A 21632-nucleotide genomic window follows, 5' to 3' on the forward strand; every position below is an offset into this window, starting at 1 on the left:
AGCTGTAAATTCACTGCCATTTTACATAAATTATCATATATGTGGCATAGTCTTTTTTGCTTTTCCTTTATTTTTAAAGCATTCTTAATTTCTCTGTATTCGATGTTTTTTTGTCAATTTCTTTTTTGTTTACAACGCAGTATGCGGCTCACCTGATGATAAGTGACTACCGCCACCCATGATCAGCTACAACACCAACGGCATTGTAGGTGTGTTGCTAGCCTTTTAAAAAGGAATATGCTCTTTTCTTGAAGGTTATGTTGTCGTATGGGTCGTTCCTTTGTTGATTTTCTTCTGAATCGATCTAACACCCGACTGTTCTGATTCATTACCAGTTACTACACAATACACATCAACATTATATCAACATCAAAGCACTATTTGACAATATAAATCATACACCTACGTTTTGACGTTACGTAGGAAGACCCGGTAAATTGGTTTACGAAATAAGGTAAAGAAACCAGATTCGGAGTGGCCCTTTTACTTTTTCTCTGATGATTACATTACATTCACTTTCATAATCATTTATTTCTTCTTTTTTTAATTATAACACGATATGTAACCAGTGACTACACCATCCTAAGCGACCACAGAAATTATGTATATCGTATACCATATATTAATAGGTATGTACTTACTAATTGTTCTACAACACTCACATTACTTGAAGACTGGAATTTTGAATCTTTATACAAATCAACTTTTATACAAGCTCTTTTAAATCGTCATTTTTTAAGATTCTACTGCTAGATTTTGGATTTGTTTTTATACAACTTAGAATGGCAAACAAGCTGACGGTCCACCTGATGGAAAGTGGTAACCGTCGCCTATAGACATAAGCAGTACCATGGACATAACAGAGTATATTGTTTCGCCCATGATACCCCCCATGCGTTGCCATTCCTGAGGGCTCAGGTGTTATTCCTCTGTACCCAGTAAATTCACACCATATCCCACACTTCAAACCGAAACACAGCCATGCAAACACAACTGCTTCACGGTTGAAACACGAATGGGACAGAGGTACCCAAGCAATCGACTTTTGTACATAGTCTCTCCCCTTATCTGCTGAAAAGAACCCGCATAGAAGAACTCAACAGTTACTTCTCATTTCATTTATATACAAGATAATTCTACATTTGTATGGGTGCTGTGATTATAATTAATATGTATTATTTAATGTGAAATAAACAAGCAAACATAAGGACACCTGTGCTCACAAGCAGCACCCGTTCACGAGTATGACCATTGCGCATAACCATATTTTAGGGAACTTAACGACCCGACACATCACGTCGCCACCAATTAGGACCTTATAGTGAGTAAGACTAGCTTCAAATTAATACTTTAAGGACGTGGGCATTTAATTGACTATTTTTAAATAAAATCAAGTAAATATATAAACTATCAGTCATGGATGTTGAATAAAAAAAATATGCATATTTACACAAATAATTTAAGGTACTAAATACAAATATGGGAGATTAATATATAAATGATGGGCCGACACATTAACCTAGTACGTGCAGTGCTAAATTACCAACTAATAACTTCTTAATAAACAATGAATTTCCTTACTACACTGCACGCACCATAGATATGACGTCATAGTGAACAAAATATACGACGGATATCATATATTTAGTGAACTGATAATAAAATGGTATTATATATATATATATATATATATATATATATATATATATATATATATATATATATATATATATATATATATATATATATATATATATATATATAACCTTAAATACATTTTATCGATCGTTAATAGGCGACAATAATGATCGATAAATCGTGGAAGTGTACGTGTTGACACTTGCAGGTCTCATTGAGCATTGATTTTTTTATACCAGAGGGAGATTTAGTACAAATGCTGTCTGTATGGGTACCATTATCCCCTACTCGTGTTTCTGCCTTGAAGCAGCTGAGCTTTCATGACTATTCATTCATTCATATCAGCTGAACATAAACCTTCCCATAAGGAGGATTTTGCCAGTAGTTGCGACGCTTGGTTGGCAACTATGAACCTTCTATCCTACTAAAAACTGTGATGTTTCGATGTTTAGATGTCTGTAGGTTTGTTATTCACTCACACTTAAACGGTTGAATGGATTTAAATGAAATTTGGTACACGGATAGGTTGTATCCTAACTTAACACATAGGATTTATATACTGATTCAAACAAGTGACACCACGGGAAATAACTAGTGAATTTTAAATGCAACCAAGTTGCTGGGTAAAGAGCCTTTCTTGCCTTATAAATATAAACATGTAATGTGTATAATAGCTAGATATAAAGACAAATATATTTAAATAGTAACACTTAATCAAAATTCCAATAAACAGTCTCCAAATAAGCAGTCTTAGTAAGGTCGATCTTTAATAGCTAAATTGTCGATTCGTTTCGTACGAGACTTGATTTGACTAGACTTCGTACAATCTTGGAATAAAACAAACTATAATTCGGTCATTAACTCGGAGACTTAATTAAGCAACCAAATAAAATAATAATAAAGAAATCTCTACATTTTCCGAGTCACCTAAACTTGGTGTCTGCAATTAATATACCTAACTTTATTTCGGATTTTTCTTTTCTTGTACACATATTTCCTATACAAGGTCAAATGTTTTGCTTGGATTTAATAATAATGCCTACATTAAACACATCTACCATCTTTCTCTATCGCAGTATAAATCGTGGACAAAACAGAATCGTCACTATATTTTTATTTATTACTATATAAGGGGTCATAGTCTATATAAGTATAGTCCTAATTGGTCCATCGAGCCGGATAAGCGTATATAAGCGGCGATATATTTACTACTTCCTATGACAATAGTAGTACTCACATTAAGTCTAAATACTATTTTATAATATGCAATACAAGTGCGCATATTTCAATAACCATTTTTTTTTTACATGATTACTGGCGTTAACATTTTCCTGATAATGGAAAGTAAATATTGATAACGCAATAAGCGATAACAAAGATTACGTTCTTAGTTGTACTTTTCGCGCGAAATATGTTAATTGATAATTAAAATTATCAATTTGTACATAAAAAATAAGGGAAACACAAAACAGGTGTGTTACCAAATAAATTATAAACACACTACACCGTTCTAATCTAGATTTTTTTTAAGATATTCCTAGAATTTAAACAAACTGCAGACATTCTTACTTTGTCATCCCACAGAGAATATAATAAATATTATTTTTTTAATAATTTTTTGTTGTATATATGTTATGTGACGTCTTCGCTAATTTGGAACTGATTTTGATTACTCTTTATGGAATTTTACTAGAGGGAGACTTTGTACAAAATTCGATTGCTTGGATACCTCTGTCCCATTCGTGTTTCAACCGTGAAGCAGTTGTGTTTGCATGGCTATGTTTCGGTTTGAAGAGTGGGATATGGCGTGAGTTTATTAAGGTATCAGAAGAATAACACCTTGAGTCCTCAGGAATGGCAACTTGCCTGAGGGGTATCATGGGCGAAACAGATAACGACTGCAGTCTATCATATCCATGGTACTGCTCATGTCTATAGGCAACGGTTACCACTTTCCATCAGGTGGGCCGTCAGCTTGTTTGCAATTCTAAGTTGTATAAAAAATTCATATCAGCCGTAAGAAAAGATATGTTTTTCAGTAATTGAATAAATTGACAGACGGGTTAACGACTGCAGTTAAAGCTAACAATTTTTTTTGATAATAATTTAAATGGGACACATCTGCCCATCCCTCGACCATTAAGTTCCTTAGTTGCTTACGAAACCGCCGGGAAAGGAAGGTGTGCCCATTCTATGCCGAGACCACACGATGATAATTTAAGATTTAGGAAAGAAAAAAATATGTTTTTCAATTGTGATTGAATATGAAACCAAAACGGAAATAAACCCTAACATTTCCAAAAAGAGTAATCAAAATCAGTTTCAAATTAGCGAAGACATCACATAACATATATACATAAAAAAATTCAAACGAATTTAGAACCTCTTCCTTTTTAAGACGCTTATAAACTAATAATAGGCCAGTAGAAAACCAGTTCAGTATATTAGATATTTCGAAACGCGAAATCCTAATAAATTTTAAACGCTTTAGCATATCATCCCACACGACTCACAGATAGGTTAATGTCACAATGTCTTTTTATATACTACTAGCTCGCCGTGTAGGCTCTGGCGTAGAATGAATCACCTAGACCAAATGGGCACCTTTCTTCCCGTGGATATCGTAAGAGGCGACTAAGGGAGCTTATGGCGGAGGGATGGGCAGCATCGTTCCTCTAAGAACATCGCCAAAAGACAAACTGGGGTTGCCAACCCGTATGCCAAGGGTGGCAACTACTGGCAAAATCCCGCTTATGAGAGAGGCTATGTTCAGCAGTCGACAGTTACCGGCTGTTATAATAATGATATACTACTAGTTTTTTGTCGCGACTTCGTCTGCTTGACCGGGACAAATAATATTGTATAATCTTTTCCATCCCAAATTGTACGTATATACCATAATATATTTACGATTGGTTGATTCGGTACGGCGCCAAAAGGTAATAAACAAATTCACTTTCACATTTATAATATTAGTGAAGATAGTAAACATGGTGGCAAACAAGCATACAGCCCGTCTGATGATAATATGTTACAATAATCGTATTTCGGTAAGACAACATCAGGGGTGTCGACCCTAAATATAAAAGGTAATTACAAAGCATAAGATGTCTGTTTGTGTATAACTAAAGAGCGTTTGAGCGAATTTTGTGAAATTTGTGAAATTGTGTGAAATTGTGAAATTTCGTAATATTTTTATAAAATTCAGGTCAAAGGAACATTAATGCAACCGGTAAAACGTGTTACATTTCCTCATAACAATATTACAAATAATATTACTATTGGAAGCTAATATGAAATGTTTATTTACAAAAAAAACTGCTTCAATCTCACATGAGGACACCATGAGAAAGGTCCCTAGAGATATTACACTGAAAATATTTGAATTTGGAACGCGAAATCATATGTCTATAACCTATAACCTAAGCCTATTACATAAATCTTACTCCACAAAAAAAAAATCTGTTTTTATCATCACACACATAAAAAAAATCTAAAAAGTTTTTATCATCACACACATAATAAATCCGGTCGAAGAAAAACAACTGAATTGTGATCCAGACATAAATTAGATCATCTTTTCCTTTCCCGTAGAGTCGTATGAAGCGAATATGAGAACTTAATGGTGAAGGGATGGGCAGCAGCGTCCTTCTCAAAACATCTCTAAAATCCTGAATTTGCCAACCCGACTCCCAAGTGTAACAAATACTGACAAAAACCCCCTTATGGGTGTTGGCGACAGACCTCCTTTCATATAAGTTTACCTTTTTTAGTTTATATTTTTATATTATGAATAACTATGTCTTCTTGATATCTATTTTGTTTTTTCCACTTGATTGACATATTATTGTTGTATTGTGTGCTTTTCTTAAGAAAATATATCGGTAAGCCTCTCTTAATATTATTTTATTATTGTCGCTGCCCTCCTCTTCTACCAGCGCCGTTTTTAATGGGGAAAGTATATGTTCAGCAATGGACAGTGAAGAGCTAATATGATGATGATGATGATCTAGTCCGAAACTAAGCAGAGCTTGCATTATAAGCAATAGACAACTAATAAATACACTACATTTATTTTGCAAATACACAAAAGATTTTATATTGTGCGGGAATCAAACCCACAACATATATAAAAGGAAATATTAAACAGCTACAGTGGCAAAGTAACAAATTTCCCTAACTGTTTATTGAAACAATTAACCTCAAATATTTCATTCGGTGAATATTAAATTAATATGCAAACCATAATTGGAATATATGCATATATAATACGCTAAAACATTTAATGTCCGTCATACGTTTCCACATAATAACATCATTATAGGCGTTTAGAACTTAAATTATGCACATCAGAAGTCGCTGATGAAATTAAAGAATAAAGATTTAGTGAAACCAAGACAGTTTAATATAAACATATAATCTAAGCGAAGCACCCACGGGTTGGGCAAATTTTACAACATGACACGTGGCCTTAAAAGTTATCCCCGCTAAGGATATTTTTATACTTCGTAATCCACGTGTGGGAGGTGTTTTATTTAGGTATTTAAGTTTCGATCGTCTGCTGTTATATTTGTATTGTCAATGATATAACCTTTTTTTATTCTCTCTGTTTTGTCAATTTATAACAGTGACGGCTCCTTAAATTCATTTTATTATTCATACAGTGTTTTTATTATCCAAAATCTATACAATACAGTTTACTAAACATATATATAAGTATAGTATTTTAACCCCTACCGCCAACTACGTGGTCCATTTTTCTTTTCGGAATAAAAAGAATTTGATCTCTTAATTTGATCCAAACAATACAAAATTCCAGTAAAATCGATTAAATTGTTTTGAATTTTGGAGATGCTGATTCATGCTAATGAATGAATATCACAATACAGGATTTTTATGTATTAAGACTAGCTTCTTACCCAGTACTTTATACAAGTGGATATTAGAACTAAGAATGGCAATGAAAGATTGAAGAAGAAGAAAAGATTCACGACATTTTAAGTAAACTTTTCAGAGAAACAAATGAGAAAACCGTATCCAATTTGGTGTAGTAATTTTTGCATCATTCCAAAACAAATAAACATACAGACAGACTCAGGCAGATAAAAAAAATTTAAATTATTATTTTGCTATTAATTGGTATTTTAAGACCCCTCATATTAAATTTTTTTTTTGTACAATCTTAGTTACAATTTAGAATATGATCCGCAAAAAAAAACTGAGATTCGTAAAGATATTAACTAAAATTAGAACAGCAAAAGCTCTCCATATTAAACGTTGCCAGATTGGGTATTTTTTTTTAATATTCACGTTGGAAAAATTTTGAAGAAAAAGAACAGTTGAATAAATTTTTAGAGTAAAATAAATTCGCTCTGAACATTTTTGGGTGATTTATTTAAGAGTTTTGACTGAATACATCATTAAAAACAATAAATAAGACGTTAAGAGGTCAAGTGACCAATGTAGATAAGGACTGTTTTTTCATCCCTCGTAACAGTGGTTACTTGATAAAATGTAGTAAAATCAGAGAGAAAGTAGTAGTCTGTCATTACTCAATGAAGAAAATCGTATGAATTTTGGAAAAAAAATTGAATTGATATAAAAAAATCACATCTGGCAACACCATTCGTGTTGCAAGCGTTCGTGGGTGACGATAACCATATGCTGCGGCAGTCCGTAGCTGTTAAATTTAAACCAATCTTGATAGATTATTCCTGATGGAATAAATTTCGGTGAAATTAACGGTTGTTGATGTAGGTATTTCGACTAGACATATTAAATAAATTAATTTTGCACCTACGTCCATATTGTTTAATACGATAGCTACACTGGTATTTTTTTTTTATTTTCTTTTTATACAACTTAGAATGGCAAACAAGCTGACGGCCCACCTGATGGAAAGGAGTAACCGTCATCTATAGACATGAGCAGTAACATGGACATAACAGAGTATACTGTTTCGCCCATGATACCCCCCATGCGTTGTCATTCCTGAGGACTCAAGTGTTACTTTAAATAGGTACGCTTACTGCGTAGACATTAGCTACTATTTAGTAGTATTAACCGCTGTTCACACTAGTGGGGAAAAGGATTGTTAATAATGGGATTTAACAACCTCCTTGCTAGCAATATACCCTATTAGGTCGAACTCCACACGGTTTCCCTGGAAACCTTAGTGTGACCACTATTTCTTGTTCAATTGATCACCATGGGCCAACTGACCTGCCTTCATTCTCATCAGTCACCCTTCACTGATACCCTACCAGCGTATACCGATAGCGCAGGCAGGGTTACCATTCCATCTTCACCCATAAGAAAAAAACAGCTGTTCACAATATGCCGATCTCGGAAGATATAAAAATGCCGGAATATTTACACTTCAAAATTTTAAAATTTCAGCAAGGGCCATTTTAAATTCTCAATTAGTATACATGGAAACACTGGAATTTTCTAGCATATGTGCATTTTAAGACCTGCGCTACATTTACGACTTTTGTTTACGAACAAAATTTTCACTTTGTTCAAGCCATGTACTTGCACAACAAACGTCAAGATACGTTAAAGGTTTTATTATGACCTGACAAAAATGTATGCATAGGACTGTCTCTTCTCTTGTCACACTTAAAAGTTTAGAAAAAGACCGTATCATACACAAAGAGAAATCATCTTGACCGCCCTGCGAAATTGGAATATCATTGATTACCCTGCCCCGGGCCAACTCGTCTTGGGCCCGATGCTGTGTGGACAGCGCTTTATAATATCAATCGACTCATACTGTGACATAACAAATAATTAGAAACTTCCACACCAGTATAAGTTCAATAAATTATTACATACTACAATAGGTACATACTGGGGGGAAAGGGATTGTTAGTATTGGAGACTGAGAATCCCATTGCTAGCAATATACCCAACCAGGTCGACCTCCAAGCGGTTCCCCCTGGAAACTATCATGGTTAATTCCTGATGAATTCATCATGATGGGCTAACTGGCCTGTTTTCATTCTCATCTGTCACCCTTCACTGGTGCTCCGCCAGCGTATCCCGTTAGCGCAGGCGGGGTTACCATACAATTTTCACTCGTCAAAAAAAAAATAGGTACATACTTACATATACACTGCTGATTTTAGCATAAGTAATATGGGTATAACTAAATAAACAATAATTGTAATAAAATAATACAATAATAAGGCAATAAATTACATAATAACGTAATTTCCACACAAACATATTGACCACAATAAATAAAAATAATATGCTGACGAATATAATACATAAATAACAGATAACTAAAGCATTCAATAAATTCAAAATACGATATAATATACGAATAGTATAATAATGATATTTCCTATTGTATGTAAACACAGAACATTTTAGAATAGAATAGAATATATTTATTACCAGAAAAACACATAGTTACTATAGAAAATACAGAAATATTATCATAAAAAGCGTATCATATTAGGCGAAATGAACTTCACAACGCTTTTTTTCAGCCAGTTCCTCTCTTAACCTCTATCTAACTCTTGTTATATTTATAATGCTAATTTTGTATTTTTGTTGAATATGTATACAACTAACTAAAAATGTTACACTCCATTCGTATACCAATATCAATGGTCATGAGTAAAATTAAAAAAATAATAAGGATAGAATAAAAATAAGCATTTATGGTCGAGTCTAGCGCCATCGTCACTATCTACGTCTACGTTAATCTGTTTTTTTTTTATAGTTCTGAGTCGCGTAACTGGCAGAGCGATCCGTCCTAGCTATTGGATACGGGCATCGAGTCAGCTCGAAATATGGGAGATGAGATACTCAAAAATGTATGTACACATAGGATATGGTTTAATCTGGGGGTTTACCGTGAAATTCAATATTACTGTATTTTCGGGCTCAATTTCTTGTTTTTATTAGTACCGAAATCGGCCCAGTAAATGGAGCTTAACATTTCATTCGTCTTAAATCCTACCATAATAATCTAGAGGAACGATATTTTAATATTTTTAAAAATTTAAGACGGTATGTATTATATAACTTTAAATTTATGTTTTGTTTAGCCCCGACATTTTGGAAAATATTTCACTCTGATTTATTTACTGTGTATTAATTAACATAATAAGTTTTTAGTGTCGACCAGATTTAGGCTGACAACGTCACAACTCTTCAGATTTATAGGTCAGGGTAGTAAGTATACAATTGAGTGACGTCATACGCTAATAAAAAAAAATTATAGAAAACCGGTAACAGTTTAGTCAAAGGTTCCCAAGACTAAATCCCAGTTTAAACCTCTACATTTTACAATGTCTAGACTATTTAAAAATTACTGTTACTTCCTGCTTAGAAAAGTCGTTGTCCAATAAGCCATATGAAAGGTTGGGAGTGGGTATTATATAGCAATATCTAATATTTTAGTTACAATATCTATATACTGGTCCAATATCGAATATGTTAAGTCTGTTATCCAAAAAATAATATTAAATAACAGGCTTTTTACATATTCGCAAATATATATCCGACCAATATAGCCGATATCGAAACGGGTAATGACCTTTTTTCCACCATCAATGGAACACAATATAGAGATATCGGATCGGTATCCATATTACCTATGCCTACAAAGGATTTGATGTACAATGAAGACAGCCTAAAAACTCTAGAGGGTCATGGCCCATACTAAGAATAACAATATTTTTTATTCAAATAAACTTAATTACAAGCATTATTCAATAGTAATTGTGCATATTCGAAATGCAATTTTAGCTATATACAATGAGTAAGAAACTCAAGCGTTGCTTTTTTTAACAAACGTTGATTTCACAATTCTAAATTTGTGTCAACAATACAGACTAGTAAACAGAACAAGCATTAAAATAATAGACAAATAAAGACCATAATAGTAAATATTATATTGAATTATATGTCAAACAAAATATATTCAGATGTATTTCAGACTTAATTCGTAATATAGATAATAATATATAAGTAATGCATGGGATATCTCATTCACGGACGGTAAGTAATCGTTTAGTATGTAATAAGCCTTATTCATAAGATTTTTATTACTCTCACCTGATTTTTTTAATGATTGATAATGGTATGGTAATCTTGCCCGCGCTATCATTATACGCTGGCGGCGGTAGGTGAGGTGATAGTGAGAAGTGACAGGTAAGGATGTAACAGGTCAGATGGCTTATATTGAAAAATACTTAAAGAATTAACCAATATCATTTCCAAAGAAAACCGCATGGAGGTCCACCTGATAGAGTATATTATTAGCAATGGAGCTGTTAGATCCCCATTACTAAAAATCCCTTTCCCCTACTTTTACACGGATAGTAAGTACCATGGGAATAAAAACTTACGACTTACCAAAGGCATAGGTGACTTCTGCACGGGTGGCTGTGGCGGGGGCCCCCTCGCCCTTATATCACTGGCTTGCCGCCTGACGTTCGGTCTGGCTGGGGGCGGCTCCCGTGGGGGCTCCCGGGGTGATTCCCTCGGTGAATCCCGACTGTCACGGCCTGCTAGTGCTTCTGACAACGCCGCCGATAGAGAACTGACATTGCCGGCCGCAGGTGGATAACCTGGTCTGGTCTTCTCGGGTGAAAACTTTGGTGGTTGCTGGGGTTGATGGGGAGGTGGGTACCGAGGCGCATCTGACTTCACTTGGCCGTTGGGAGTAGTACCTACAAAAAAAAATGGTAGTGTTTGTAGAAACTAGACGAAAACTGTAATTTTTAAATAAGTACATAAAGGTAGTTTTCAAATAATTTTCACAACCTCAAAATAACGCCAATCTTCGATGAGAGAATGAAGATTAACTTAATATTTTTTTGAAAACAAAATAATAATATTATAAATTTGAAAATTTGTATATATATATATATAGATTATATATATCGGTAGATAGATGGATGGATGTTTGTTACTCTATCAAGCAAAAACTACTAAACGAATTTGAATAAAATTTGATACATAGGTAAGTTATATCCTAACGTAGCACAAAGGATACTTTATGTACTGATTCACGCGGGCGAAGCCGAGGAATACAACTAGCCTTTACTAATATAAAAAATGTGAGAATGCATTTGGTTGTCTTGGCTTAACGCTTTAACAGCTTTACTAATCACTATGAAATTATACCAAAATATATAGATAAGTATTTGACCATGTGGTTCCGGCATAGAATAGGTCCCCCTACCTTTCCCGTAGGTGTCATAAGAAGCGTTAGTCGCCTCGGGAGTGCGAGGAATGGGCAGCAGCGTCCCTCTTAAAATGTCTCTAAAGTCTAACTGCGGTTGCCAATTCGCCTGCCAAGCGTGGCAACTACTGGCAAAACTCCCTAAGGAAGAATGATGACAATGATGGTATAATAGTACTATATAGGATGAAGCAGAACATACGCTATTTTTATCACAGTCAGTGAACATGAATCGGGATGGTCACGCGGGCGAGGTCGCAGGTAAAAGCTAGTAAAATTATATATTTATTATCTCTAAATGCATACACTATCATCATCTTCCTACCCTTATCCCAATCATTTGGGGTCGGTGTAATATGATTTTATCCATATTACAAAAAGATTTGGTTTTTAGTTTTACGACCGGCCACCTGCCTGACGTCAACCCTCTTTGGGAATGCATTTGTTGGTGGTTTCCGCCACCTACGGTATGGAGGAAAGGATTGAGGAAAAAAGGAAGGGAACGTTATATATTGAATGAGAGAAATATCTTATGTGGGAAAGGAAAAGGGGGGAAATGCGGAAAGGACTGGGACAAAATCGGGAGGCCGGGGTTGCATATTGCCTTTATTCTAGAATCGGACAGATTTCTAGAGAAGAACACCCCTGACTCTAAATGCATACACTATAAAATGTTAAATTATTTTTATGTTGGAATACGTGGTCATTCTATCTATGTCTACATACATCCGAAAGTTTGTCACTGAATATATGGTAAGTCCGCGATGGTGAAACTGTGGCGGAACTAAACCACTATAAATAGCAAAATGATTGTTAGCATTGTGGACTACCATCGACCCCATTACTAGCAATATGTACTTTTTTACGCAACTTAGAATTGCATACAAGCTGACGGCCCACCTGATGGAAAGTGGTAACCGTCACCTATAGACACGAACAGTACCATGGACATATCAGAGTATACCGTGTCGCCGGTGATACCCTCCATGCGTTGCCATTCCAAATCGTAATCTGTCAGTTCGAACTCCATATAGTCCCCTCTAAAGAAATCAACGTGGGAAATTCCTGATGATTTAACATATTATTACATAACTGACCTGTCTTCGTCGTCATCCATCATTGCTCATAGATACTCACACAAAAGTAAACTAATAGCGTATAGAAGTTTTTTTTTTGATAGGTGAAAATGAGTAACCCCGCCTGCGCTAACGGGATACGCTGGCGGAGCACCAGTGAAGGGTGATAGATGAGAATGAAAACAGGCCAGTTAGCCTATCATGATAAATTAATCAGGAATTAACCATGATAGTTTCCAGGGGGAACCGCGAGGAGGTCGACCTAGTTCCCCCCCCCCCCCCATCAAAGGAGGTTACCACTTTACATAAAGGGAAGAAATTGTCTTATTGCTAACAATATACCCTGTGTAATGGAAGACAATGGAAAAGTAACCCCGCCCGCGATAACGGAATATGCTGACGGGGCACCAGTGAGGGATAATAAGTGAGGATAAAAGCAGGTCATTTAATTATCAAGATGAATAGATCTGCAATCATATCACGATATTATCATAGCACAATGGCTATTGGAGAGAAGGGGGGGGGGGGGATTTTTTTTAATGGGGCATAGTCTCCATTATAAACAATCCCTTCCGTCCCAATATACCCTGTTATTGGGACGGAAGCTTATCATGCGGGCGGCTTAGCAGGCGGGGTTACTATTCCATTATTATCCAAAAAGAATCATTGTACATTTTCAGTTGTTTAAAACCGCGGAGAAAACAAAAGTGCTACCGAGTACAGGCATATAAATAATCTCGAAATACAAATGTATTATTAGTTGTATTCCGCGGTTTCGCTCACATAAATCAGTATATAAAAACATAGTGTTAAATTAGAATGTAACTTACCCATTCGTGTACCAAATTTCATTGAAATCCGTTCAGTGGTTTTTGTGTGAAAGAGTAACAAACATCCTCGTAAGCTTTCGTATTTATATATGTAGGTTTAATACAGTAGGATATTTATTTTAAATACGTAGTACCTATTAGTTGGAACCCTTAGTAGTATAGGAGAGACCTGTGTTCAACAGTGGACAATGGATAAATGATGTATAATATGATGATGATGATGAGCCTAGTAGCCAGATGATATCTCTACATAGGAGATAGGTATTAAAAAAAAAGTGATATTTAAAAAAATACAAGGAGCAATAGAAGCCAATACCAAAGCCAATAGTTTTTAGAATTTTTGTATGTCTGTCATCATGCAAAAATCTCGATATGCCATCTTGATGTCTATTTCATTTGTAAAATACATGAGAACAAAATACCTGCAAAATTTAGTTTATAAATAAAATTTTGATAGCAGTAAGTTTTTTTAGGTAAGTACATATATTTCTATAACATTATATATATTATTACATATATTACCAGATGGAGACTTTGTACAAAAGTCGATTGCTTGGGTACCACTGTCCCATTCATGTTTCAACTGTGAAGCAGTTGTGTTTGCATGGCTGTGTTTCGGTTTGAAGGGTGGGATATGGCATGAATTTACTGGATACAGAGAAATAATACCTGAGTCCTCAGGAATGACAATGCATGGGGGTATCATGGGCGAAACGGTATACTCTGTTATGTCCACGGTACTGCTCATGTCTATAGGCGACGGTTACCACTTTCCATCAGGTGGGCCGTCAGCTTGTTTGCCATTCTAAGTTGTATAAAAAAAAACAAATGTGTTGTTTACACCCACTTATGTAAAAAAAAAAAAACAAATTCTAAAAATTAAATACAAAACTAAAATTTTATTGTCTCCATGTTTGGTGACAAAAATCTTATCAAGCGTGTTGTTATAATACTTATCAAATACAAATTACCTACTAAGGTATCAATGACTCCTTTAATTTGAAAGATAATGTAATTTTTTATGTTTTTTTTTTATCTTTTTTATTTAGAGGCTTTTATCCTGTAAGGATATGTCAGTCTCATCATACCCTAATTTTATAAAATACCTCACATACTTAAAACATTGATACATAAATAAATAATACATAATAACTTAGTAGTCTATTTTCAGAAAGGGATTTTTTTTTATGTGTAAATCTTTATTCAAGCACTGATAAATATCTTGAATAACAGGGTAAGAGATAAACATTATAAGGTATATAAATATATCAAGGTGGCAAAATTTTATAAATTAAGACAAAAACTATATATTATATCATCATGTACATGTGGTTTAAATAGTAGATTTTTTTTTAGTGAGGACCCATATATGATACCGGCTAAAACCCTCCGGTGTTCCTTACTCGCGCCAATGTCGGGGCAACGGGGGCACGTCAGCAGTCTGCCGCGGCCCCGACGGCGATGGCTCGCTCTTGCAGCGGGCCTTTACTCAGTCTAGCGGAATAGTGAGGATAATAATTATCCTATCCTATTACTCTTTTTAATTAAATCATTAATTTTATCTCTCAGTTTTACATCAAATACATATTATTTAGGCAAAGTTTACTTAAATGTAAATTTTAATATAATCTATTTCTCCAACAGTATATTTAAGAGAGGAAAGGATTGTTAGTAATGCAAACTACCAGGCTCATTACTAACAATCCTATCAGGTCTACCTCCACATGGACACACCTAGAAACAATTGTGCTGTATTCCAGGTGTATTTATCAAGATGCACTAACTTGCCTTTTCATTGTCACCCATCATACCTCACTGGTGCCCCACCAGCATATACTGTTAGTGCAGGTGAGATTACTATTCTATTATCATCCAATAAAAAAAAAACAGTATATATGAAAACTATAAGAGATGCCTATAAATAGGGAAAATCTGAAGGATGACAACTCTTCTACAATTACAAAGCTGGTGTAAACAAATGACTAAATGTATTTATAGGATTACCAACATAAGATACAGCTAAACATTTCAATACAATACACTGGTAGATTAGATCTAACTGTTCTTACATTTATAGGCAACCACAGCATGCCTTGTGTTGGATAAACATTAAAATAGAATTAAATTATTAAATGTCATTAAATGAATAAAGATATGAACAATATAAATAATAATATAATATAAATAATGGAAATTATAATTAAATTATTTTAAATTATAAATAAGTACATGTAATGGCGATATTACGGAGCGGTGGACTTTAATGAGGTGATGAAAAGATGTAGACACGGAATTCAGTAGCGAAATAAATGTATTAAACAGAAAGCAAGGAACAGAACAATATGAAGTATGTCAAAAAATATAATATTAAAATTACAAATAATAAGAACATTCTAAAAGTAAATGTATATAAAAAAGTATAATAATGTGTAAAGAGTTTGCATCGGCGGTCGCCAATAAGCGAAGTACGTCAACACTTTAATTTTGTCATGAACACAAAGTGACTACATAACTTATATGAATGAGATCAAGCGCAATCTTATTACTATTATTTAATTTCATCTCATAATAACTATCCCAACTGGACAAACATCTGTTTAACACCTTATACCAACATGTTCAAAACATTAAAAATAACATTCAGATATTAAGAACAGGACCGAAACAAAATCAAAGTTTTTTTTAAATATTAGACTTTTTAATTTTATAATATTGCAGATAGTTCATTAATGAGTCAAAAAAGAATGGTATTGCCATCTGCACTATAAGTATACACTGATGGGGCCCCAGTGTGAGATAATAGGGGACTATTATCAGTAGAGCATTTAGAGAATCATGATGAATTTTTAAAACATTAAAATATTTTGAAACATTATGGTTAATTTCTATTAATATAATAATATTAACATTAATATAATTAATATAATATATTAATATTAATGTAATAATATAATAAATTAAAATAATATTTTATAAGAGGAACAGTATACGGAACTTAATAGGAGTATATTATTAATGATGGAAAATTTATACCCCATCACTATCCCTTTCCTCCCTATTGCAGATTTTAACTAGTAAATTAAAGACCTAGGTAAAATGTTGTCCCAAATGCAGTTACAAATCACACTAATGGACATAATAAAAATAATATGCTCTAAATAAAACAACTTAGCTTTGCCTGCAACTTCCTATATGTATAATAATAAAACACACCATATTTTAAGTTTGATCCTTAAGAACACTGTGAAAACTGCATCCAATTTGGCACAGCAGTTTTTGCGTGATGTCAAACCAAACTTATAGGTAAACAAAAATTAAAAAAAAAAATTTTTTTGGCTTCTGTTTTTTATTTATGACCCCCATATATTTTTCTTAAATACCTATCTGGGTATATAGCCATCATCTATTTATAATTTTATTATATATAAAAATAGACACATGTGTACAACTCACAATTTTATTACCCTTTATATTGTTTAGGAATTGTTAAAATTATCATTAAATTTGGAGACTACTTATGAATAAAATAACTAAAAAACCAAGTTTATTGCCATAAATAAATTTAAAACAGCTAACATTTTATCTATTGATTTAAATCACTTCTATGTTAATATAATCTGTTTTTATAGACCAAATTTTTGTGCTAATGTATTATTTACATGCAGTACATGTATATAACTTATACTGATGTTAGATTAAGTTTCTGTAATGCATTAGCATAGCAGTATATGTACTGCTTATATACATCTATTTATGTCCATGATGTGTATAAATAAATAAATCTTAGGTATAATAGTCTATGTATCTTATTTCACATAAGTATGGTACATAGCAGATTCCATTCTCAGATTAGAAAAATATATTTTCTAAATTAGCTCAAGTTTGAACAGTAACTTTAGCTCTTGCTATTTTGCTATGAAATTTTTAGGACTATGCTAACTTGGCAACCAAACAATTGGTGAGAGTATGTGCAAACATTCTGATGCAAATTTAAATATTTTTTTAATATAATACTAATTTATCATTTCATCCCGGCATAGAATGGACACATCTTTCTTTTCCATGGGTGTTATAAAAGGTGGCTAAGCAAATTTTAAACGAGGGGTGGACTGCAGCGTCCCTCTTAACATTACCAAAGCCTAACTATGGTAACTAATCCGCCTGCCAAACATTGTAACTAATGACAAAACCTCTCTTATGAAGGGCAACCAATGTTCAACAGTGGACCATTAAAGCTTGATATGATTATAATAATGAAACAGGGAAAGTCATTAAAATAATTATTTACATCAACCACTAGTCCTAGTCTAATTTGTATAATACCTTTTTATTTTTATACAACTTAGAATGGCAAACAAGCTAATGGCCCACCTGATGGAAAGTGGTAACCGTCGCCTATAGACATGAGCAGTACCATGGACATAATAGAGTATATTGTTTCGCCCATGATGGGCGTTCACGAATTGCTATTCCTGAGGACTCAGGTGTTATTCCTCTGTACCCTGTAAATTCACACCATATCCCACCCTTCAAACCGAAACACAGCCATGCAAACACAACTACTTCATGATAGAAACAAGAATGGGACAGAGGTACCCAAGCAAACAACTTTTGTACAAAGTCTCCCTCTATACCTATGTATATATTGTAATAAACTTAAAATTTTCACCTTGTTTAGTAATTGACAGTAATGCAGACTTCTTCATAATGTACTCAACTATAAGTGATAATTCCAAGTCTCTGTTTTTTTTTATAATAATAACATTTCATTTTTTTTTTCATTTTAAAAGTAAAAATTCTATATCAAGTGAAACTTTAATTTTTCTTTATTAAATATTCTAGTTTTAATATGTATGTATATTAGGATACCATTTCATTTTGATTTATTATTATAAATCAGAAAGTTTATGAAAATGGATAAATGTTTGTTACTCTTTCATACAAAAATTACTGGATGAATTTATATGAATTTTAATACACAAATAAATTTCATCCTAACTTAAAACATAGAATACTTGATATTATAATAAATCCATGTGAAATAATTGTACATCTCAAATATGATGATATTAATGGTGTTTTAAAGTCAAAACTACATTTTTATGAGTTACTAATATGAATAATCTAATAATGAGGTCTGTCATCTAATAACTTAGACATTACAGAATATATTGCTACCCATGACACTCCTCACAGATGGCTTATATACTGATTAACTACTTAAGTACTATTTCTTAAAGTTTTGTTTAAAGTAAAATATATAATTTACAGAACATATTACTCACCAGCTAATTTTCCTGTAGGCCTTAACTTGGGTATGCCACCAGCAAAAAGTCCTCCCAGCCCTGGAGGGCCAGATCCTCCACCATTCTGTATAGTTGTACTTCGGACTCCATTCCCCACTGTTGGTCCACTATTAGTCACATTAGAAACTTTTCCTGGTATGTAAGGTCCACTTTTGTCCACTGTCACAGTTTTTTTCAACTTCGTACCCTGTCTTATGGAGTTTAGCAAGGCACCTCTATTATCAGCCGAACTCCCTTTTGAACCACCACCAAAAATAGGCGGTGGTGGCGGTCCAGGAGGAGGAGGTGGCCCTGGCGGCGGTGGGGGCTTTGGAGCCATCTCTACACAACTTATAACCAAGTTTCACTAATGTAAAAGGCCATCAGACGCAACCGCAAAAGAACTGGACTATTATTTACGTCGAAACGCCAACGACTTATGTATGCAAACGACGAACCAACAAACCTTCACAACGAGCCTTCGCGTCTACACTGGCACGTGATGACAACATACGGTGGTCGGTACGTCACACAGTACCCTCCTAATTTACATAAAATGCAGAAGAACCTTGCCCCAAAAGATTAATCATTGTAGGAAGTACGTAGGCACTGGAAATGTTTTTTTTGGAATCGCTTCTAGTCACTATTAGCTAATTATTAATACCGATAAAAGAACTGAAACGTGAATTTCGTTATATTCGAATTTATTATTTAAAAAAATAAACAACTTCTGATACAGAAAATAGGTCTTCGAATACCAGCGACTCAACTCAAATCATCGACACAATCAAATTCACACAAACATGGCCGCCTATCAGCTGTCAAGTAGCACAGATAACTTAATAATGGTCTTATCATAGTAAAAAATATTTACAGTTAGTAGTATTACTCGGTAGAAAGAAGGTATTATATTCTTTGGTAATGATTTATAGAAGTTACATTATGGTATACATAAAATTACAGTATAAAATTAATAAAATAAAATAATGTTTGTTAGATATGTTGTTTACTAATAAAAATAATACCTAGTACACAGGTACTATTCTTAATCTAGGTGACATTCCGAGCAAGAGGTATAGTACTTTCTATGGCTAATAACAATTATTTCATGGTACGAAAGTAATTCGCTAGGTAAGTACTTCCCTACCGAATAAGGATAGTATCTACTTACTTGCGGCAGGGGGAAAGGAATTGGTAATAATAGAGTCTAACAGCCCCATTGTTAGCATTATTTTTTTATACCATTGAGGTGGCAAATAAGCATACGGCCTACCTGGTAGTAAATGGGTACCGTAGCCAAGGATAGTATCTACTTATCTACGGTAGGAAGGAAAGGGATTATTAATAATGGAGTCCAACAGTCCCATTGTCAACAATATTTTTTTTATACTTTCGTAGTAACAAACAAACACACGGTCTACCTGATGGTAAGCGGTTACCGTAGTCTATAACTTAAGACTTAAGGATTTAATACCGCTTGTAAGCCTGGGACCATTGACAATTCTCATAGCTCGTCGTTACACTGAGTCGAAGGGTTCAAACTGGTATCTAGGTGCTCCCGCCCATAAGGGACAGCAATATTTCATGTGGAACCGGATTTGCTATTTATAGAGCATTAATCGTTTATCCGGTTTGAAGTATTGTCTCGCTCTATTAAGCACATCGAGTTTTTTGGTACCAGCTTCACCTTATCTTCAAGATTTCCACGGAACTGTCTTACTAACTTTCACGTCGACTTTCTTTTCTCAGTTTCCTCTGGAAATAGTTAATTGTTGCAAAATTCGTCACGATGGGCCAATTGATCAGAGGGCCTACCATGAATTGAATTTCCGAAGTTTCGGACTCAATTTCGTGTTTTCGTTCATACCTAAATCGGCCCAGTAAATGGAGCTTAACATTTCGTTCGTTATAAATCCTACCATAAAAGTCCAAAGGAATAATATTTTTAATGTTTTTAAACGGTAAGTATTATGTAATTTTAACATCAAATTTGTGTTTCGTTTGGTTCCGAAATTTCGAAAAATATTTCATGGTAGGCCCTCAGCTTTTATTCTCACCTATCATCTCTCACTGATGCTCTGCCAGCATACGCTAATAGCCCAGGTGGGGTTATTTTTCTATTTTCACCCATAAAAAAACCTACCTGCCATCTTAATTAATTTTTATTACGGTTCTTCCTACCTATTTGTTTATAATACTATAATGATACAAAAAGTTACGTTGGGGGGAAAAGGATTGTTAGTAATGGAGACTGAGAATCCTATTGCTAGCAATATATCCAACCAGGTCGACCTCCTCGCGGTTCTCCCTGGAAACTATCATGGTTAATTCTTGATGAATTCATCATGATAGGCTAACTGGCCTATTTTTATTCTCATCTATCACTCTTCACTGGTGCTCCGCCAGCGTATCCCGTTAGCGCAGGCGAGGTTACCATACTATTTTCACCCAGCAAAAAAAAAAACAGTTACGTTTGCCAAAAATTGCACAGAACATAATTTTAGTATAATACCTGTTTCTACAGCACAGCATTTGTATTTGCCATTCTTTATTTTATTTTGTTACCTCTTTCACTACATTTTGCCATGTGTCACAA

General features: G+C 34.0%; 1 protein-coding gene and 1 long non-coding RNA gene across 2 annotated transcripts in view; one reads left to right on the forward strand and one right to left on the reverse strand.

Moving 5' to 3' along the window:
* LOC113520849 (WAS/WASL-interacting protein family member 2) overlaps nucleotides 1-19838 on the reverse strand; it is a 43189-nt gene extending 23351 nt beyond the window's left edge. Inside the window, exons 1-2 of the mRNA XM_026906272.3 lie at nucleotides 19037-19838; nucleotides 11014-11330 (exon numbers count right to left, since the gene is read on the reverse strand). Coding sequence (XP_026762073.2) covers nucleotides 11014-11330; nucleotides 19037-19376 — 657 coding nt within the window. The 5' untranslated portion in view covers nucleotides 19377-19838. The remainder of the gene's footprint in view (nucleotides 1-11013; nucleotides 11331-19036) is intronic.
* Nucleotides 539-9541, forward strand: LOC128202228 (uncharacterized). The gene is made up of 2 exons (XR_008253663.1): nucleotides 539-629; nucleotides 9374-9541. It is a non-coding gene; the product is annotated as an uncharacterized LOC128202228 (long non-coding RNA).
* Nucleotides 19839-21632: the final 1794 nt, after the last annotated feature.

Source organism: Galleria mellonella, unplaced genomic scaffold, assembly GCF_026898425.1.
Source record: "Galleria mellonella isolate WM207_F2 unplaced genomic scaffold, CSIRO_AGI_GalMel_v1 utg80, whole genome shotgun sequence".
Classification (NCBI taxonomy): Eukaryota; Metazoa; Arthropoda; class Insecta; order Lepidoptera; family Pyralidae; genus Galleria; species Galleria mellonella.